A 21,485-nucleotide genomic window follows, 5' to 3' on the forward strand; every position below is an offset into this window, starting at 1 on the left:
TTTAAATAACCGGAAACTGCGGTATTCTAGTACAATCCATGTTTGTCAACGTTCATGTGTCGTGTAGGTTTTATTCATATAATTATGCATGTTGAACAGCACAATAATTCTGACTTGTGTGCACACATACTGCACTATTTGCACCCACATACATACATCATTGGAAAATAAGGAAACGCCCAGTCATTCAAATTACAAGCTCAGAATAAGTCGTAAACACTGAGTGGTTTCATGTTTTGCCATTGTGGCAAGTATTTTTATTCCTAAAGTTTTTATGTTTTTAGGTGACGACAGAATAAACTAGTAGTTGTGCCCCCTTACTGCACTTCACATCATATCATATCATATCTTGTAGTACTATATTATTATGCACATCAGTGACTGCATATATGTACATAATGACGTTCTGTCTAATTTGTAAAATTTTTAAACTCAAAAATAATTTAGCACGACAGCATCAAGTTTGACCTTCAAAACTCTATAAAATTGAAGCACACGTGAAACGATTTTTTCGTCAAAGTTACTCATTGATCAAGCTGTTGGGTATGTTTTTGACAGTCGTAACATGAGTTTTACCACAACACCTCATAATATATTTTCCTTGATTGACAGTAATAAAATTGGGTGCAGTTTTGTCCAGATGGCTGTAGGCGTTAATGAAAAGTTGAGGCACCAAAATGATTAAGGTTATACAAACTACACCAAATATATGCACCAAATACCTTCGAATATTTGAAATTTCCCATTTCCCAACATGTCAACCCGAAGTTATTGTGGTATCCACTGTCACATGCAAGGTCAAGTGCTCCTTGAAATTAATAACCCACAGTAGCAGACGGTAAAAAACTACAACTTACGAACTATGTACATAGTTTGCCTAAAATCATCTGTCGATGAATCTGCCCACATATAAATTGCTGCTTATGGAATTTCAAACCTCACAAAAGAAATCGTGCATCCAAGTCATGCACTCGATGTAAGTTGATTTTGTGGAGGATGAGCAAAAAAAAATAATGTTTCCCCTTGAACATCGACCGAATGGGAGAGAATTCTTTTGCCATAGGCTGGCTGGTTATATAGTTCACCACCAAAACCAATGGATTGTTACATGGGAACATGGATGGAGGAACATTACAAGAGAGATTCAACACAATTTTGACCATGTTGCAGAGTCTTTGCCCTTTTTATGGTTGATGATATTCGATTTTTTGTGCACATGGAAAAATTATGCCATAACTCTGCTTACACGACCAAAGTTTGCCGCCTCGAAGGAGTTGGTTAAGGAACACATTTACAAGATTTGAAAGATGCTGTTCGTCTCTAGCCGTTCGAAGAACTCGGTGGGCCTGCCGACTTTGTAGACTACATCACATTTGTAGGATTATGACCCCATATGGCACTTGTGCATTCACATTACAGAATTAGCGACAGTGAGATATGCCACTAAAAAAGTTGTAAAATGGATATTCGAGGAGCTGAAGGGCACCTTTTAATTAAATCCGTAGGTACGTGAAACTCAATCTGCGGAGAAGTATATATTTCACATTATAATCCAAACTAAACAACTCTGTCTTAATCTGGTGTGTTGGCGTTTGTGCTTATTTATTCAACAGCACGCACTTATAATTTATTCCCTACGTTCCGTTGGCCTAATTTATAAAATCTTGAAAAAGGGCTGATCTGCAGGACTCGAAGGTATCTCCATAACTTTTATGCCAATGTGCTTCACTTTTTTATTTTAAAATGCGAACATCCAACAAAGGAATGTGTACCTAGTAATTGCAATCTTAAGTTTATGTTCTATTGTCTAAAGTAGAGTCTCACAAAGTGTTATGAGACATAAAGTCACCACCCATTGGAGTATAAGATCTAGTAAGTCTAATAGTAATGGTTGGTAATATCCAGTGCTTAAGAAATCCTGTCCACTAAAATACATAATATTCAAATACACGTACTTATAGAGATCTGTACAAAACTTTTTAATATTTCCCGAACCAAAAACTATTAATTTTCTTACATTCTAACGAAAGCGGTATTTAGTCGCATTTGACTAATTCAAATTCTGCTGTGCAATCACATTGTGGTAGAGAGAGCCTCAAGTTCAAAAGTATTACAATGGAACTGACCTTTTTGCCCTCAACCCTTCTAGTTTGAATTGCATACACTCCCATTAACACCCTAACTTTTAACCTGTGATCAAACACCGCACATTCCATTACGAACCAACATAATATCTTTCTTCATCTCCGATTGCTAACTCCTTGCATGTATAGAGTACTAACGGGAAATAATGAGTGACGACTTTGTGAGTAAATCGTCTTTAGAATTTAAAATGCATCAACATAGGAAGAATCACATGTATTCCAAGTTGTTGCGTACCGTCGTATTAAATGTTGATCTAACCCAGATGTCAAATCAGCAAATTTTGAAGGAAGACTTGAATATCATCCCCGTGATGAAGCTTCATGATAACATACACACAGTATTATCGGGTCACTAATAATGCATCCTGTATTGGTGTTGCAGATTTAGTTCAGCTGAAACGACATCGATATTTAACCAATCATCTCCTCTAAAGTGAGAACTATTCAAGTAACCCTCTGATTGCATTACCAATCTTTGTGAATAAGGGTTGGCTCGGAGAATAAGTTAATTAACCATTCAACAAGCCATCACTTCACTGCTATCTACATACCTCCTCCTTCTCAGCTAAAATAGAGAGCACTTCTAATGTCACCGGCAACATTACACACATAAGAGAGAAATTATTGATGATGTGATGTTTATGCATTCCTATTATGTACGATGTACTATCTACGCAAGTACAAGTACATAGAGACGTAGATACATGTTACGTATGTGCAGATATGTTGATATGGAAAGCCTTAGTTTCTGGTAAAGTTCAATTAGTAATTAGCCTACAAATGAGACTCCATTGTTCTCGTGAAAAGATTCGTAATTATTGTGTGTTTTGCTTTCAATAATCACAGCTATACGCTAACAAACGGAATTGGTCTTATGTATTATTAAAGAATTATCGAAATCTCACAGCTTTTCATCATTAATTCGTTAACCTGTTGTGCTGAATATGAAGAGTATTGAATATGCTCTCTATAATTATGATCAGACGCTGTTTAACTTTCACATGCATATCATCTTTGTATTGGGAGTGATGTGCAATTTTTCTTGTGCATCTCCAAATTTAATCCTCTTCCTTTTCAATCACACAGCTCTTCATGTCGAAAGGAGATAGTGAAACGAAATGCTGCAGTTCATTAGGCAGCTCATTATTATTGATACTACCTGACCAGCACATTTCGTTTTCATCATTCTGTGCAGACACACTGTCGTTGGTTCCGAGGACCAACCAAGAAACATTTGCTGACAGATTAAAAATAATAAAAAGTGAGACATTGATGAACTATATTATTACTGAATGCATAAGTGCGAGCGAATGTACGTGCGAGGAAAAGGGTGGATAATGAAGTGGACACTTCACATAAAATTTGAAGCTTATGCAAACTTTCAATTAAGCATAGCACTTGTATACTACCCTTACCATCTATTTGTCCCATGCATGCCCAGTGAAGTCCTGCACAGATTTTCATTCTACATTAGAAAATCTACTCACCTCATCGTAACTTGGCAAAAACTGACATAGAACGTTGCATTACTAAAGCATGTCAGTTTTTATTTCCCATATTTTGTAGATTTAGAAAACAGGCGTATTGCCCACGTACGAGTGAGTATATTATTTGTGTGATCAACTACAGGATGAGGAACATAGACAATTTCGTACTTAGAAAAAGTGTAAATAAATGTGCACTTACTACTTCCTAATGTTCAATTGGAGTAAATTAGAAAAAAATTTTATAATTTACTTGGAAAAATTTGGTATTGCTTTTGTAATGTGCTAAGAATTAGAGAAATTGTTAAAAGTAGACAGATCATTCTTCAATGCCATATAATTTGATGAAAAGGTTAACAACTTTTACTCAATGTTTTCCAATATTTAGTTGTAATTAATTCTTAATGCCCAAATTAACTGAAACGTAGACGAAAAATGCGCTCTTTGTAAACACACCGTTAAGTTATCACATTACTAAAAGTGCCCGTATGCCCACATTACATTGTTTATAAAACAATTCCCACCCAGCCAACTGCGTTGGTAACATGCAAACCAAGAGTTCCGAAACATGTTGCTCCATTTAATTTTTTCGTCCGTTTCTGGCACGACAGAGATGTTGATGTCAAAAGCTTATTGAAAGAAGTGTAATGGTCTGGTCACATTTCTTGCATGACAAACACAATAAATAAGTGGTTCATTGGTTCAGTGAAGAATGCGTACGTACAGGAAGTAAGGGAATGGAAAACAGACACAGGCAATGACTTACACAGGCAAATGTAATCGACACACGCAATACACGTCAAAATTAAAGATCGCCCTGCTTTTCGGTGTCCGTCTCATCGGTTCACAAACTATGAAATGACGTTATGTATTATCCCAAAACATAGAGCTAATGGCTAATCGGATGACTTCCTGCTGACAAACTAATGCCCAATATTATTAGAGCTGCTCCCTTTTCACTTTTTGGATGCTAACGGAATATTTTACCCTTTAATTATGTATATCTCACCACTTACTATACTCACCTAACGCCACAATTAAGTATGGACAGATGAAAGGAAATAAAAGGATGGGGTTTAGGTTGGTTTTGCTAGATGGATGGTGAAATAGAGGAAAATTAACATGCACTTACCCTACTTTCCAGTCGTAGCCTCATGACACCCATATATAATTTGCCCAGTTTATTGGTTACTATTACTGTTTTTGGAGCTCCTTTCTCGGAGATTCCAAAAATCAGAATCAGTTCACAAACTTAACAATTAAACTGTTCCATTAGTAAATCCAAAAATCTGTGTGGACATTAATCACATTCGCACGTACTTTGCAGAGTTTATAAGGATTATTGTATTGATGTACATATGTATACATTTATAAGTCAAAAATAATATTGCATATGTTAATCACGAAAATTGAATTAACGTCACTTTCTGCGAGCGTTGAACTTTTGCAAATAAGTCAAATAAAACACCGGAACGAGAGCTTTTGTCTTCCTGTTAAATTCAAGACCGTTGATGAAAAAATCTTTATGCAGAATATCACTGAACAAAGACTCCGAAAGGTGTACAATGTGATTTAATAAAGCTTCATACGAAACTCGTGTAGCAGTTTAAGGTCCTTGCCTTTTTGCTTGACCAAGGAAGATGTACTTCACAGTCAGTTGATATTCTAATGTGTTGCCGTTTACTTTGGTAAAAATTTTGTGGGCACTCCAACTGTTATGAAACCGTTGACCAATCCTGTCGCTGAATAATAGCTACCACGTCTTCTTTGGATATATCAATTAATATTTCGCACAATGTCATAAACAATAATAGTTATTTACTTGTCTGACAATTCCCTCTTTTCACATGTGTTTCAAGAATTACACTGACCAAAGAATCGTTAATTAGTACACACTCAAGTTCAGTACAATATGCAAATATCTATGTATTTGCATATGCAGAGATGAATACACAGAAGTAGTTAATTAAGGAGAGATTATTGTCACCTCTACACTTTATGATGCACAACTTCCAATTACGATCACCGAATACGGCGTGGGTAATAATTTTTGAACAAGGGGTTCTTCGTAGTCTCAACTTGATTGAATCGAGTTGAGTTTTACCAACGGTCCAAATTCCGAAATATTTTATGAGAATGGTGAATGGGTTTTGGTGTAAGATCAAAATCCTCAGTCTAAACAAGACGAGAAACGCTGTGAGAAACGGTCTTTAACTCGAACGAGTGGACGCACAACTTGCCGTGTTGCTACCCCTTCGACTTCCAAGTTTCGACTAACTGACACAGCTGCAACAAAGCATTCTCCTCTTTTATTATGCTCCTCGACTCCTAACTCACTTTAACATACATGACAACAACATCCCTGGCTCTGCTAAATATTTACTTGGGCGACTACGTACGATCGTATGTTCTCCTACCTTTTCTCCGTCTTCTAATACCTTTATGTCGGCTCTCTCTCTCCAGTTTCACTTTTTAGCTGGTTGGCATCTTTTATTAAACTCACTCCCGGAATCTGGAGGCAGATCATGTTTATTATATTACCTTTAAAAGTCCACTTTAAATCACAGGGACGGACTGACGACGCAATATGTGGGGATTTAAAAACTTTCTCGAGAAAATAAATTGTCAAAGTCCATTATTTACAGTAAGTCTTTACAAAACAGTACTACGCAGTTTTGTAAAATTCAGTTGTTTTAATTAAGACGAGATCTACACACAACTTAAATAAAATTGCATAGTGCTGAATGATTTCGTTCATTCAGCAAAAAATAACTATTTCATAATCATTTATTGTTGTGGAGGTAAAAAGAATGGATGACAATAATGATTCTGGGAGATTTAATGTACCTGTGCAAATACATCTGTCCTTTCAATTTTGTTGAAAAATTCAACCCTCGGTCTGTTCTGCCTGCCAGACGCCTTCCATTTAAAGCTGACACAAATTCAATAAAATGGTTAACGTCTAAAAAATCCTTGTATGTACATATATTATAAGTTACATGGCAATTCGGAGGTGAAGTATTTGAAATAAAGTGAAAATGAAAACGCACTCAACACTGCAGCACCACCGGGCATAAAAATCGATAGAGAATGATTTTTTTGATATGAACGATGATAACAATGAAATGGTGGATTGGTTTGTGAAAACTACGTTGAGCAGAGGCCGGATGAAATAGGTAAGCTAGATTTATAGCTGTCAAATAAATAACGTCCTACCAATCCTGGTCAGGATTTCTCGTGAATGTTGAACACTGGACATTTAATATCTTCCTTCGGATTGCATTTTTTATCTTTGTGTTCGTGCCTTTGTTTGTATTAAAAAGATAAAATATAAACGCATCCCCAATGTGCCAACCAGATGCCAAGCACCAAAAGTTAGGCAAACTTCATCATACATTTGTGCTTAACATCGGACCATGTCCTCTTTTTTTAACTCCTCTTTTTTTTGATAAAGAGCAGAACGATTGTTGAAATAAATAAAATATGCTTTCTTCAGTTTATTCAATTGTGTTTTTTTGTCAGTTTATGGCGTTTGTCAAATTCTCATGCAAAATTACATACGGATGACGTGTAGCATGCAAAACTGTCAACTAATAATACGCATACATGGCTTATACATATTATTTATAAGAATCAAGAAGAATTAATAAAAGTCTACTTAAACAATATTTGATACTCCCAATTTGGGAGTATCAAAGCAGAGAACAGCTTCTGAGAATCAGCAAATTCTCATGAATCACTCAACTAATTTGACCTGGTTTGTTGTTCTCAAGCCGAAAACACTCAATAAGTATGTCAGTAGATATGTACAATGTACATGTGTAGGAACATATACTGGGATTCCAACAAAATTCTGAAAATCTGTAAACATATATTACATGTCTTGGATTCTCTGGCCCAATCTACGATTGAGTTTTAGTACAATCGTGTATGAACATTGTAGAGATAATTAATTAAGTCACTTTCCCATCAAATAGCACAAACGAGTATAAATTGGCAATAAATTCACCGAATTCATGATACATATGTCTGTAGAATACGCGCAGTAAGGTTTATCATTACTTTTTTCTAGAAACAGTATTACAAGAATTTGACGATATTGACTTTCACATCCACAATCTAATCTATGGAATTCATGCAACACATGATCCGGAGACAGTAGAAATTCGGTATCTACAATGAACAAGAGATTTAGAAGTTATATGTATTTTCTCCGTTACGTAGTTTTAGTTCCTTGCATCACCCCTGAGCTAGGAAACCCTTGATAAAAGGATAGCATAAAGAGATTTGAGGAAGTAAATATCGTTACGTAGCCCATTTAAACCAGACAAGACTGACAACAGCATGCATTGCATTGACTGACTGAATAAACGACCGAAATAAAACTTTGATATCTAACCGAGTCTCAGGAGCACTCAGACGATAAAGAAAAGCAACCCTTTGATTACCATTTTAGCCCGAACTACATTCATCATGTTTGTTTCCAACCCTTTTTTAAACAATTTTGCCATGTCTGAATTTCGTAATTTATGAAAATTTCCTGTTTTATGCTGATTGACTTTCGGTGCTATGTGCCTTACTTACCACGAGGTGTGGCTGTTCTAGTGAACCACGAAAGTTTAGAAATAGCCACGCCGAGTTCTAGTAAATTTGATTTATAGTGAATTTACTGAAGCATTACATAATTAGGAAACTACCCCACTTCTCGGAAAACTAATTAATCAGCAGGAAGTTGCACAAATTGTCAATACTCACAACAAAGTTTATAACAGAATTAAATGTTCAGGCGTACAATGGTTTCCTCGACGTAACTTTGCAATAAATAGAACCCCCCTCAACTAGTCAAACAAACCCCTAAAAGTGCTATATTGGTCTGCTTTCCATTTTAAGATTTGGTACAACGAACTCTGGTTTCGCGAGTTTCAGGTGAACAAAGTAGTTTGTCAAAGGAAGTAAGTTTGATTGCATTTAATCCTACGTAGCCCTTCATGATCATCCACGTCCTATGTTTTTATGTCAATTTGGGGTTAATTTTTAAGGTGGGAACGGAAGTGGGATATTGCTGAGGTGTAGCCTTCGTGGGAACTTGACGCCTTCGTAATTTTAGAAACATTGGACTAACAATTTGAACGCGATATACACATAGCGGAGAACAGCTTCGTACCCTCCACCATATGACAATTCCGATCCACACCTGCTGCCCTGTTTCGCCTTCATCCCACCATATCCTGTCAGCCTCTGTGCAAAGTTTCAAAGGGATGAGAGCAAAAGTTTTGTGGTGTTTTGTATGCAAAGCTTACAATAAAATATTTTATTGTAATTGTCCAGTACAACAAGTCCGAAGAGAATAGCTATACTTTTAGCTATTACTATATAGTTCTATGAGCCATACGCATAAAATGTCCATGTATCCATGTGGAGGTTAGTGCGAAAAGCGATTCAAAATTGTGCAATCCCCCTTGATGGAATAAAATCATACATACTTATCGAATTTGGTTAGTCTCCATTATTTTTCTTGTTATGCGTTTCATTTCAAAATTTAAAATGCAACTTGCACAAGTATGTAGAATATGTATTCATGCATTATGAATGCATAATAATATAGTCCCATGAATCCTGGTCCTTATTCACTCACATATTTAGTCTACATTTCTTCACTTGTACATTTATTAATCAACACAAGCAGTGTTGTTGTGCACTGCAGAAAACAAAGGCAAGCCAACAGGTGACAGGTGGAAGTCTGCTTTCTAGGAATTGTTTTCGCGAATTATTTGGTTTCTTACGAAATAACAAAGTCCACCGGAAAGAGTAAAGACCTATCCACGATAGGTCTGCAACTGAACCATTCATTCTCAAGAATGTTGATGAAAGCTCTCCACGAACTGTCGCCCCACTTAACTTTTCGAGACATTATTAGACGAAAAGGAGAACAATGAACCAAGAAGATCGCCTCACACACTGTACGAAAACCAGATGCTATACGTATCTGAGAGCCGTGTAAGTGCGAGAATAATGTGATGTGATTGACGATGAATATAATGCGAGTGATCTTCGCAGGAAGAAGTGAGAATGGATGGCAGTTCTCCAGAATTCTTATTCTCTAAGAGGAGCGAGACGGAAGGAAGAAGTTTCTCACATCACTAACCAACAGAGTCGTTGACTCTTATCGGACGTAGTCTCATTTTCCTCCTTGTTTGTCATATAGTTCAATAAATTGTTCAAACTTCATCATAGCAGCAGCGCACCACCACAATTTCTCGAGCTCATTGTCGCCTGACTTGAATACACTCGTCCTCACCCTTTCTTCTTGCATACAGCCAGCAGCAGCCTCCTTTCACAGATTGCTCAAGATATTACGAGATATTATTCACGATATAGGCCAGGCCACCACCATGCCACTCACTCAGTCGAGGTAATCATTCCCGTCTTTGCAAAATTCGATTTGTGATTCAGCAACAGCAGAGGCACTTGAACCGTCATTCATCTCAACCCAAGCAGAACAAAGCAAACTCACGGTCCAGTGTGTTTCTGTAGGGCTATGCGAATGTATGGGAGTGGTGGAGAAAATATCGCACAGATTTCATCAAGTTACCAGTTTTAGGATACTGTTCAGCCATTTAAATACAAGTCGGTCGTTGGTTTCTCATCTCTCGAAATTTTATAGGAAATCGATCGCTAGCAACCGCACCACAGCCATGCAGACATGGATGAGTGAGAATTTGTGACAAACGACGGAGGCTCATTCTTGTGTAATAGAATTCTCCAATTCAATTCAATTGCTGACAATTTGGTAGTAGCTTCAAATTTCAAGGGGAACATTGGACTTTGCTAAGGGAATTTTGGCTGTTACTATGAAATGTCATGCCACAACAGCAGTACTACTCGAATTAACTGGTCATTGATGCCAAACAGCAGAGTATTTTGAACTCACATATTGGTTTTGATAATGGTCTATAGAGTCACGGATAACGTTGGGAGTGTTATGCTAATTTCTAATATTTGGTAGACCATTGTTGGATCGTGGAAAATTGCCCTGAGATATGCTTTCTCCACTGTGAAATCATGATGTCATATCAAAACATGACTTAAACATATGTAGTATCAGATTGTATCAGATTGAAGATGACGTATATATTCGGTTATTTTTGTATAGTATGGAAACTCTGAAAATGTGTTTCTGCGTAAATTACTCGTAACATATCAAATAGAAGGTAAGTGCGTGAGAGTTATTCAATTCTAATAAATCCCTCTCATAAAATATTCTATGCATTTTTATCCTCATACATGTCTCAAAGATTTATTATGTTTCTTCAACCTGACTTCCAAAGACCTCGAAAGTAGAGTACTGCACAGGAGACAACGGAAGAGCTCATCACAATACATCACTATGGAGGATTTATGGGGAATTCGAAATTGCATTGAATTTTGATGAACCCAATTTCCTTGTCAATTCTAATCCAGTCAATGAACTTTGACGCACTCGTGTGAATAACAAAACATGCGACGTGCAAGTTGAACCTTCCGTAGCTGTCGGGGTCTAGTAAATATGAATTTAATTAAGTAGAAATTCTGTCTGGAGCTCCAGTCCCAAAGGATGAGTAGCTTATCCAGCACATGGCATGATGTTGGCAGGGAACTTTTTTCGCACGCAGCCACATACAATGATCCTTTCGACCCCTATGTAACATTACTCATTTGTATGTATGAGAAGTCTTATAAGGATTTCAAAGAATATGCTGGACTATTTTTGTCAAGTTTTAAGTCGCACTTTGCCATTGTATACCTATGACTAAGAAGACTGTTTTTTTGTCAAACCTTTACACGTGAAACTTAAAAGGACTTATTACTAAGGACTTATTCCTAAGTTCCGGTTTCCTTGTTGGAAAGGAAATCATTTTCTCCAAGGGTATCAAATTGCCAATAATATATGCAAACCCTACTACGTATCATGTTAACCTTCAACTGCACGTCAAAATCTGTCGACTTCCAAAGTTGAAAAGATAAATGGTGCGGTTATAAGAAACAACGCAAAAACAAAATGGATGTGCAGATTTTAGCATATTGCTCTTATCCCGACCTTTCATTCCTATACTGCGCCGAAGGTAAATTGGAATAACTTCAATAGCAACGAATGCATCAACTTTGAGCCCACACAAAAATTTGAAATGCAATTTATTTGTTGTAATATATGATGGTCCTAAATAATCTGGAACAGTAAACAAACTGGTTCTTCCTATTCATCAATTCTCGTTTTGTTGATCTAGGTGTAAGTGAGCAAACATATCCACCCACGCATTCGCATCCCACCATAATAATAATAGAATATGTGCATGCCAGCTAAATTGTGTGCGCAATTACTTAACCTGGTGCAACGTGTGGTTGGGAGATCGTATTAAAAAATTGGACAATGAAGATATAAAACATTGGCGATAGGTAGGTTAGCAAATGGTGGGGACGTAAATTTCGAATATGTAACTGATTGTCGGCGGCGTCGTTGGATAAAAGTGTGCCCATGTTGACCATTCATCACAATGGAGGAAATTAAATAGATGACAGTGGAGGAGTTAGAGTAAACATCACCTAAATACGTAAGTTTTCCCATTGGGTGGATGGATCGTGGGTTTTGGGGAAAACAACAACCTGGAATTGAGGTCGTCTGCTGCGTAAATCGAGAAAACTGTGCTGGAGAAAGTAGAATACATGGGGAAATTGAGATTCGTGTATGTAACGCACAAATGATACGCGTAGATGATACGAAACGAATGGAAATGGAAGGGCAGTTAGTTCACCTGCCATAGTTCTGACTCCCCTGCCCTCTGTGTTGCCGTAGCTCAACTATGTAGCTCATAGTTCCCTAACTCCTTCAGAGAGCGCAACAAGAACATTTTATAATACAACGGGCTACTTGCTACCCTTGCGTTATCCTTTACAATTACATTTTCCAAATAATCAACGATAAATCGCAGAATTATATTAGAAGATAATTTGCTTCTTCAAACGAGGTACTACTGAGACAAAAGTTATACTTTAGCAGTGTAGTAATACAAAACTCTTTATGGCAAATAACCCAACTCTTTAGAGCTGCCGTACCTGTATTTATGCTCATCGTCATCCTTGGTTAACATGATAAGCAATATAACAAAATTATATAGTGGTAAAGAACAATAGCTTACCTGAGTAAAATACGAGGGCAGAACGCATCTCTGGTCGTCCAAGCGACTGTTCTGCAGTCTTTCCAGCATTTCAAATAGGTCTGATGACGCTCCCTAAATATAGTCACAGATTGTTGGGGTTAACACCCATTATTATTTTTGCACAAGTTCGCAGATTTCTCCATTTTTGGACAAATCATAAATGCTAAAGGTAGACAGATATACCACTTAAACGGAAGAATGTGGTTAGCATGCACGCCGATGCTCATGTCTAGAAATTGCATGCATAATACGTACAATTTTGTATCGCAGGAGAAAGCTAAAAATAACAAACCCAGTCCCGATAGACCATATACCACATCATGCATCAATTTTTAAAACAGCTTTCACCGTACGTAGCTTGCAAGTTTGGTGAAAAGTTGTGCGCTCAATTTTCATAATTCAGAAGATGATGAACACGTCTTGCCTTGAACAGCAAAAGGAGTCAGAGTCAAGGATGCTGATGCTGATGTTTACATAATTTTGAAATCAAATTATACCCAGAACTGTCTGGAGCTACTCTGCAACAGAATCTCTACAGTATTACAAAAATTGAAGGAGAAAGTTTATTTTTAACCTTTAGTGAAAGTCTTAGGATATTCGGGTAAATGAATTATAAATAAGTGGCAATATCATCAAGACCATGATTCAAGTATTACTTGCGCAATGATGTCGTTTTACAAAATCGAGTTAAAGGGTCACCTTGACTAGTCAACTAGCAAGACTTTTCTAATTCTTTTATGCGACTGACTGTGAATGCAAGATTGCCTGACAATTTAATTTTGCTCTTTCAAACTGATTTTTATGAGACGAAGTTAATTTCATCATTACCCTAATTTTTTTTTCATGTAGTGCTCAAAATAAAATAATAATTGCGAGTCCGTCTATGATTCACTTTGACGTCATAGATATGAAATGTGCAATTACATATGTCTCATATTCCCTTTTTGCAAATTATATTCAATGGATACTCAGGTTTAAACGGAATTAATGATTATAATTAGGCTCTCACCAGTACTTTGTCTGCGGATTCTCTGCGACTGGTCATCGCCGACGCCGCCGTGGAGTCAAACGAGGAACGGTGGGAGGCTAGGGCTTCCATGTTCATGTTGTTACGCCTGAAATAAATATAAAACACGTTGATGAGATAATGAATTAATGATGGAGTTGCACTAGTGGCTACAAAATTACATAATAATCAGGGAAAACCACAGTGTACTTCACAAATACTTTCACCAGGAATTTTGTAGTCTTAACGCAACATGTGATAACGTGATTATACTTATGTAACTACTACGCCATTATAGGCGTAGATATGTATGTACACAGATGCCTCTTTAGTATTGTGACTACCTGTACGAGTTAGATATCAAAATCGCTATTTATGCTTGTACATAAATACATACTCGTCAATATTTTCATCTCGTTACCAAAATTGGGCGGTTTCAAATGTGTGCCATAGTTGTCAACCAAGTCTTACAAAAGCGTAACTGTATTGACTTGACGTCATAAAGGATCGCAACAACTCGAGTATGGATTAGAGGAATAAAGTAGAGCTTACAACATAGCCTTTCGCTGTTGCAGTGGCTTCGACTGTAATCTCACACTGATAATTCCAGCAACACGGCGACCTGCCAATTTAAATCGCTCACTCACAAAAAAAGTCGTCAGGTAAAGTGGATTAAATACGTAGGACAACACCTGTGCCTCTCGACGTCTTTCAAGGGTTGCAACTGTTGCAAATAAGCGTCTTTTCATACTGACTAGAGACGACGAAGAAAAGTGTTACGTACGTCGTTAAGACCTTGTGATTCACTTTGCTTTTGTAGAGAATAGTTCGTTAGGAAGTAAGCTTTAGATCCACCTGGAAATTGAAATCTGTCGCTAGTCCATAATGTATCGAGCCGTCTCATGTAACAACCTTCTTTTCAAGGGCATCATATAAGCTTCACAACAAGATCCAAGACTCATTTGTACGAAACTTTCTCTAAAGATTATATCCAAATTACAAAAGGATGTGCAACTTGGTGCGCGCAAACTTTTTATATAAATATAGCCCACAGGTTCGCTCAAAGAAGTTTCGACTTATCGCTTTTTGAATTCAATGCAAGATTCATCCATCGTCATGTGCACTGCGCAGTTACATATCGTAAAATAAATACAAATACAAGGAATGGGAGATACCATCCAAAAAATCTGCATGAAACCGTTCCTTCGTGTACTGCGTTACAGGGCAGTATGAATGTATAAGCGCTTATAAAATCAATACATGTATTTACCGGTGGCACTTTTTCGTCGATTGTTTTGTAAAAATAGTGAATGTTCAGAAAAAAAACTTTATTTGATTGATGACGAATTGTAATTATCTCCAATACTATAGAACAATTCGTGCATAGATATTGTGTTATAATTACGAAAATAGTACATACATATGTTTACCAACTCCATATACACAATTTAATATTGACATAAGCATGACTGGCGGTTCACTTTTGTATCAATTTATTCACCTTCTGAATGAAATGTAGTCCAGCGAAAGAGCAAAATCGATTATGTATATGAGTTGTATGCTATTTTTAGAGTGGGCGAACCAAATAGTTCGGAACATGAAAGTTAATAATAGGATAAACGAATGATATGTTTCGTTGGGTGCTCCAATTTCAATTTCAATTTCAAGCCACAACATGAAACTATCCCTGGTATCTCATTTTGGTTGTCAGTTTGAGAAATTCTCGAGCGACTTTCGCCACTTAAATGCTCGTTATTCTTTTTTCAAGGTTTTCTTGTTTATGTTTTCTTGTCACTAGACAAAGAGAAAAGTTTTCTGGAAGGTGTTCAAATCAGAGTCGTAGTCCCACGGGAGAAAGGTGAACACAATTGAACAAGTTTTCTCTGACAGAGCAAGAATAAAACAAATTCGTACTTTCTTCAAGTAAATAAACAAAAAAAATCAATCCGTGAAATCCTTTTAGCTGACTCCGTATAATCGCTTTGTAAAGTAACCCAATACTACATTTTCTACTCAAGCTTAAGTAGAAGCTCTTGTGAAGTAAGGTTTGTATCATTGATAATTCATGGATAATAAGGCCACCTAACTTTCTCTTTATGTATTCGATACTCAAATCAATTATGTATGTATGTATACTTGAAACGAAAGAATGAATTTACGGAGGTGGATACATACTCACATTTCCCGATATTAAAAACTAATTCAATTTTCGTCATGCGTGAAATTAAAGACAATGCAAGCATCATTCCAGCAAAACATGAATGGCTTCCATTACCAATTTACCAAGTACATCACAATTATTTGTAAGTCTACCCATCTCGAACCTTTGACGTAACAGCTCAGATCACTCCATGCCAATTTATCATCAAGAGAACAACAATATAACTTTGTTGCAACTTGACAGCCGTGAGATGATGAACGTGACATAATTCCCACTTGTGTATACTTCGTATCAGTTTACAATCTCTAATAATAATAAAATCCTTGTGTCACGTATCGTATCATGACATATAACAGTGCATTCGCAATGTGTGTACGTATGTGTGTATGTAGAGTAATAACTTTTTTATGACGTGTATATGTCAACATGGTCAGTTGGGAACCACGTTTATTTTTAATATTAATCACAATAAAATGATTTAACTGACAGAACAGAGTTTTTGCAAGTAAGTGATGTTTTGTATTGTCGACAAATTAATCACACTGATATCAATCTTATCAGCAGAAATCTTATCCCTAATTGAAAATGCTTGTAGACATCCTCATAATCATTTCACAACATCAAAAGCACGTCGTTTCAACATTAGTTCCTATTTTTTCAAGTGATTCCTCAAGTTTTATAGCTAAAAAATACTACCTTAATTAAAAAATAAGGTAAATACGAAACGTTACATAACATTTAAGGCACCGTATTTTTTTAGTAAATGTCTCCAATGTTTCGCTTGTTTCTTTTGTGTTGCAATTTATTGTCAACATTTTATCCGATAAATGGACAACTCGATCCAGGGACACGACTTCAAATAGACGAACTCATTGAAAATGTGTACATGGCTGAGAATAATTCCCCAGCGCTGGGGCTGGGAGTGGTGAAAGATGGGCAAGTTTACTACAATACGGGTTACGGGCTACGGGATATTTCCAACGGAATAGATGCGAATAACGACACTTTGTTCTTCATTGGGTCCAACTCTAAGGTATCTACATACATTTCGCATATGAGTTCGGTCATCCATCCATCCCCTTCTTTTAATCTAATTAATGCCCTGCGGTAGAATTTCTCTGGCTCATATTTCTAATTACTGTCAAAATATACATGGAAAATTGGATGTCATATTTTACCCAACAGAGTTTCACTGCCATACTAGTGATAAAAGTACTACATGAACATTTCCCGGAATTGCATGAATCGGTGCTGGATACTCCCATCGCTCGGTTACTTCCAGCTTACAATTTTACACTGATTGACAGGTAAACTACATACACGAGGATTTTGGTAACTTTATTGCTCAGTCAATTGAATTGACTCAATTCCTGGTTTTTAAACATGTGAGTTAAATGTCACTGATAGATATCGATCCGAGAGAACAACTTTTCGGGATATTTTGTCACATCGCACAGGAACCCTGCCTGAAGGAGTAGGGACATTTTTCGGGGCCATCAACGAAGCTTCAGAACTAATTTAGTATAATGTTACACATTTCTTACCTAATGGCACCAATATTGTGTACGCATGAAATAACGAGGCAATTTATGATAATTTTTCATACGTAGCAGACAAAGATATGCGCCGGTATGGTTCCATTTCGTACAAATTTTGTGTATGACAACGGATATTTTTCCATGGCTGGAGAGCTGGCTGCAGGTCAGGTGTACCTTACTTGACCATGGTATTGGAAATCAAGTTCACCACCAATAATGCACCTTTAATCACAATAATAAAATAGTAAACTTGTATTATAGTTGGACAATTTATTTGCTCAACTTGATATGCAGACGACGACCTACATCAAAGTATCGGATGACCACGACAACATGCCAAATAGGGCTCTGGGCTATTTCCTATTAGACGGACAATTGGAAAAGTACAATTCCGAACTGTACAAGTAAGAAATCTGACTTTATGAGATTTCTATTTTGGAGTTTGCATCGCCTAAGTATTTTACCATCCCATTTTCTAGACGCACAGTTCCAATGAATGCGGCAGGGGGAATTCTGAGCAGTATGAATGATATGGCAAAGTACATGCAATTTATTCTGAATAATGGCCGTGTCGGAGATGTACAAGTAGTCCCAGAGGTGAGGTGACATGATTTGCATGCTATTGTCGTTTTACAAATTAATGCCTGGGCGGATATGTGTATTTCCAGGAGGTTATGAAGTGGTTGCAAACACTGTCCAATCCTCTCCCCTCGAGTGGGAAGTTAACAGTGGTAAATGATAAGATGGCAACTGAGCTGGGTTACAGCCTGGGATTATTCATGGGTGTCTATGATGGTATGCTTCACCTAAATGCATACTAGTACGAGATATGACAACCTTGAGCCACATTCTAGTTGTAAGAGTTACGTATTGGAATTAGACATATGCCGTAATTGCACAGGTTGGCTGACAGTGTACCATGGAGGTTATCTCACGCCTTTCAACAGTCAGATGTCAACATTTCCAGAGCTCAATTTAGGCATTTTCACCGTAACGAGCGGCCCTGGTCGGTTGTTACCTAATGTCAGCCATGCCACCCTTCACTATGATGTGTTCGACATCATTCAAGGTCAAAGGTTAGTTGTCAGTACTGTATACCAAACTAATGACATTGCATCAAAATACATCCTAACAGAACGGATTCGTTGGTGAATGTTGACGACTAAATGCTTAAACGTCATTTAAAGACAATTAAAAGTGTCGCCACAACCACAACAGACGAATAGAGCTGGCTCATGCATCATTCCTTTTGACAATTGGAGCAACGTCTACGTCAGAAAAGCCACGACAATAGAGAGAAAGGACTTTGCCACAGATGCTGGATTGCTGCAGGATGAAGAAATAGTGGGGCATTACGGAAATGGGCAATCAGGTGAACAACGCGTCATCCATACCCTCAATATTTCTGTTTTGTGGTGCACTGAATTTGTTCACTTGTAATTTACCTCTTTGATCTTATTCTACTTTTATTTGACGCGACAGGAGAGTTTGACGTAATTCAAAAACTAAACGGGAGTGGCGATTTTCAATTGTACCTGAGCTACGGACAATGGGGTCAAGCTTGGTTGAGTCTCTTGCCTGGAGAAGAAAGTTATAACTATTTGCTCGTGTGGGACTCTGACATTGTACAAGAGTTTTATGCAACTGACCCATCTTCGGAAATAATTGCTGTTTACGATCGGGTTGTTCGCAGCATTACGTTTCTAGAAAACGGATATCCAACCGGAACGTATTTGAGGGATCAATACTTGGATGATCTCCCAACGACTCCATGGGAAGCTGGCTCTTGTGGACAGCAAACTATATGAAAGATCAGTAGGGCTACAAAGGTGAAATGTTAGGAATATAATTGCCTGCCTAAGAAATAAAAAGAGGTGAAAATACCAGACTGCATAGTTAGTACCATAATTGACATATTTGGAAGAAGAATTCAGCTAACTATACCGTATTTATTTGCATAGCTGTGTAGGATTATGTGACCAGCAGGGGCATTATCGTCCAGGTGGTGGTATAGTAATTTTCATTAATCAGCAAGCCCAAAGCCAGTGGTGCTCTTTTCTCGCGTTGGTCGTCAGTCTAGACGTCGACGGAGGGGACTCAGTAGTTTTATGAGCACTCCCATCCCTAAACAGACGGATATGCCCATTCGTTTTCAGCGAGCGGAATGGGCATATACGTCCCTCACTTGCAAATAAATAAAATAAAATCTGGGAAGGGAAGACCCATTCCTTTTCAGTGAGAGGAATGGGCATACACGTCCCTGGTTTTTTGAAAATTAGTGTTTTCTCCTGATTTTTTCGTAAAATTTCAAAATTTTAAAAACCGCAATGGACCAAAAAATACATAAATTAACACTGAATTTTATAAAAATTTGAAAAAAATTATTCCCCATTGCGAAAAAAAGTTATGTTGTTATAATTGGTTGCTGACGCCTACTTGACCGCCCATGGGAACGCATGCATGCCCACTAACTACGTAAAACGCAGCATTTTAAGCGTAATTTCACGGGGGGTGGTTATATATATGTATATATATGCTAAATTCAGCACATCATTATTGAAAGTCACCTTCAAATCTCTTGTAATCATGTATTAGCAACATGAAACATACGTATTAATGTAAATTTACATTTGATTCTCTTATTGCAACCCATTCCAAGACTTCGCTATGCTAAGTACCCCCAATGAGAGACCCTCAAGTACTAGCGGCAAATACAAAAAGCCAACACGTGTCAAAAACCAACGGGTTATACAAAACATAAGCAATGCTTACTAAGCATCATTTTGTTCACCGGATAAATAGTAAAAATAATGGAAAGCATAAACCCGACCCCACCAATTTGCTCTTGCGTTGTTTGAGATTTCCAGACATTGACAATCAGAATTTAGTGCAAACTGACTTAACATTCACAAGTATTGAGACAGGAATGGCTTATTACCACGTTGGGTCCGTAATTTTTCCTTTGATTGTGCTACCACTAGCAGCCTATTGTTAATTGCGTGAACGTCGTAACCCATGAAATAACAACTCGTTTTTCAGTGGCATTCTGAAAAAACTATGTTGCTAAGATTATTACTTTGGTAAAATTCACAATGACGGTAATGTATTTCGCTTAGGTACTGCTAATCTTACTGAAGTTGCACACAAAGGTGTGAACTTTATGAATGACATAACCTTCGTCACTTTGCATTTTGAAACCAATCTTTAACATGACGCAAGCGTAAAAAGAATGGGATTACTTGCAAATATACTTGGTAAGGTTTTCCCTAACATTACCATCAGACAAAATTATGACGTCTGTTGATTTAACTTCGTGTATGGCAACTCTTAAGAACTTTCACATGCTTCGATTTAGATTGGCTGTGGCTTTTTGTGACTGTGCCTGTTCTTTTTGACATTGTTCGCTGAGAAAATATTAAGCATTCGCGAAAATATTTATTTTTGGCTTCACGACATTAACGATGAGTAGTCAAGTGAGTAGGAAAACGAAGACCATAGTGAGGACCACGAGGAATAAACGACTTATTATTTCCCATTATCATATTATATTTTGCTTACTTTTACTTACATTTGTATCATATTATCTTAAATTTCGTAATTTTACACATTGTTATAACGTTACATATTATTATACAAAGTCGGAGATGTGAAATGCTTCTGATTTAAAAACCAGAAAAACGTTGATTTCAAATTGTAAAAAAAATATATCGAAGTTGTAATAAGTTCGTAATTAGCATGTAATTATCTGGATATAATTACTGGACTAATTTTTTGGCGAACACTTAAAATTGACCACCTATGCGCGCGTGCTAGCATTTCCCTCTTGGAGGAGAATTCCCAATCTAGAAGTAACTCGATTCGAGGGATGGGCGCGCTCACTACGAGGGATGGGCATTTCCGTCTGCTTAGGGATGGGAGTTCCCATAAAACTACTGGGTCCCCTCCGTCGACGTCTAGA

At 37.2% G+C, this 21,485-nt stretch overlaps 2 protein-coding genes across 8 annotated transcripts in view; one reads left to right on the top strand and one right to left on the bottom strand.

Annotated features, from left to right (window-relative positions):
* Positions 1–21,485, bottom strand: part of LOC110847912 (rap1 GTPase-activating protein 1) — a 122,018-nt gene that overhangs the window by 41,677 nt on the left and 58,856 nt on the right. For 5 of the 6 annotated variants that reach the window (XM_022094950.2, XM_022094953.2, XM_035849624.1 and 2 more), the window contains exons 2-3: positions 13,832–13,937; positions 12,802–12,894 (exon numbers count right to left, since the gene is read on the bottom strand). In XM_022094950.2, coding sequence (XP_021950642.1) covers positions 12,802–12,894; positions 13,832–13,937 — 199 coding nt within the window. Of the gene's footprint in view, positions 1–4,760; positions 5,908–12,801; positions 12,895–13,831; positions 13,938–21,485 lie in introns of those variants that run through there. The other variant, XM_022094954.2, reaches the window with a different exon arrangement.
* LOC110847914 (protein flp-like) lies at positions 16,560–19,413 on the top strand. Of its 2 annotated transcripts, XM_035849631.1 has the most exons (11): positions 16,594–16,702; positions 16,835–17,022; positions 17,175–17,296; positions 17,397–17,510; positions 17,600–17,690; positions 17,789–17,931; positions 18,007–18,124; positions 18,196–18,322; positions 18,429–18,603; positions 18,715–18,899; positions 19,010–19,413. In XM_035849631.1, exons 2-11 carry the CDS (start codon positions 16,876–16,878, stop codon positions 19,333–19,335), a joined length of 1,548 nt encoding a protein of 515 aa, XP_035705524.1. In that variant the 5' UTR covers positions 16,594–16,702; positions 16,835–16,875; the 3' UTR covers positions 19,336–19,413. The 2 variants fall into 2 exon arrangements, with proteins under 2 accessions (XP_035705523.1, XP_035705524.1); XM_035849630.1 differs by having other exon boundaries at positions 16,560–17,022.

The sequence above is a fragment of the Folsomia candida genome, unplaced genomic scaffold (assembly GCF_002217175.1).
Source record: "Folsomia candida strain VU population unplaced genomic scaffold, ASM221717v1 Fcan01_Sc003, whole genome shotgun sequence".
In the NCBI taxonomy this organism is placed as follows: domain Eukaryota; kingdom Metazoa; phylum Arthropoda; class Collembola; order Entomobryomorpha; family Isotomidae; genus Folsomia; species Folsomia candida.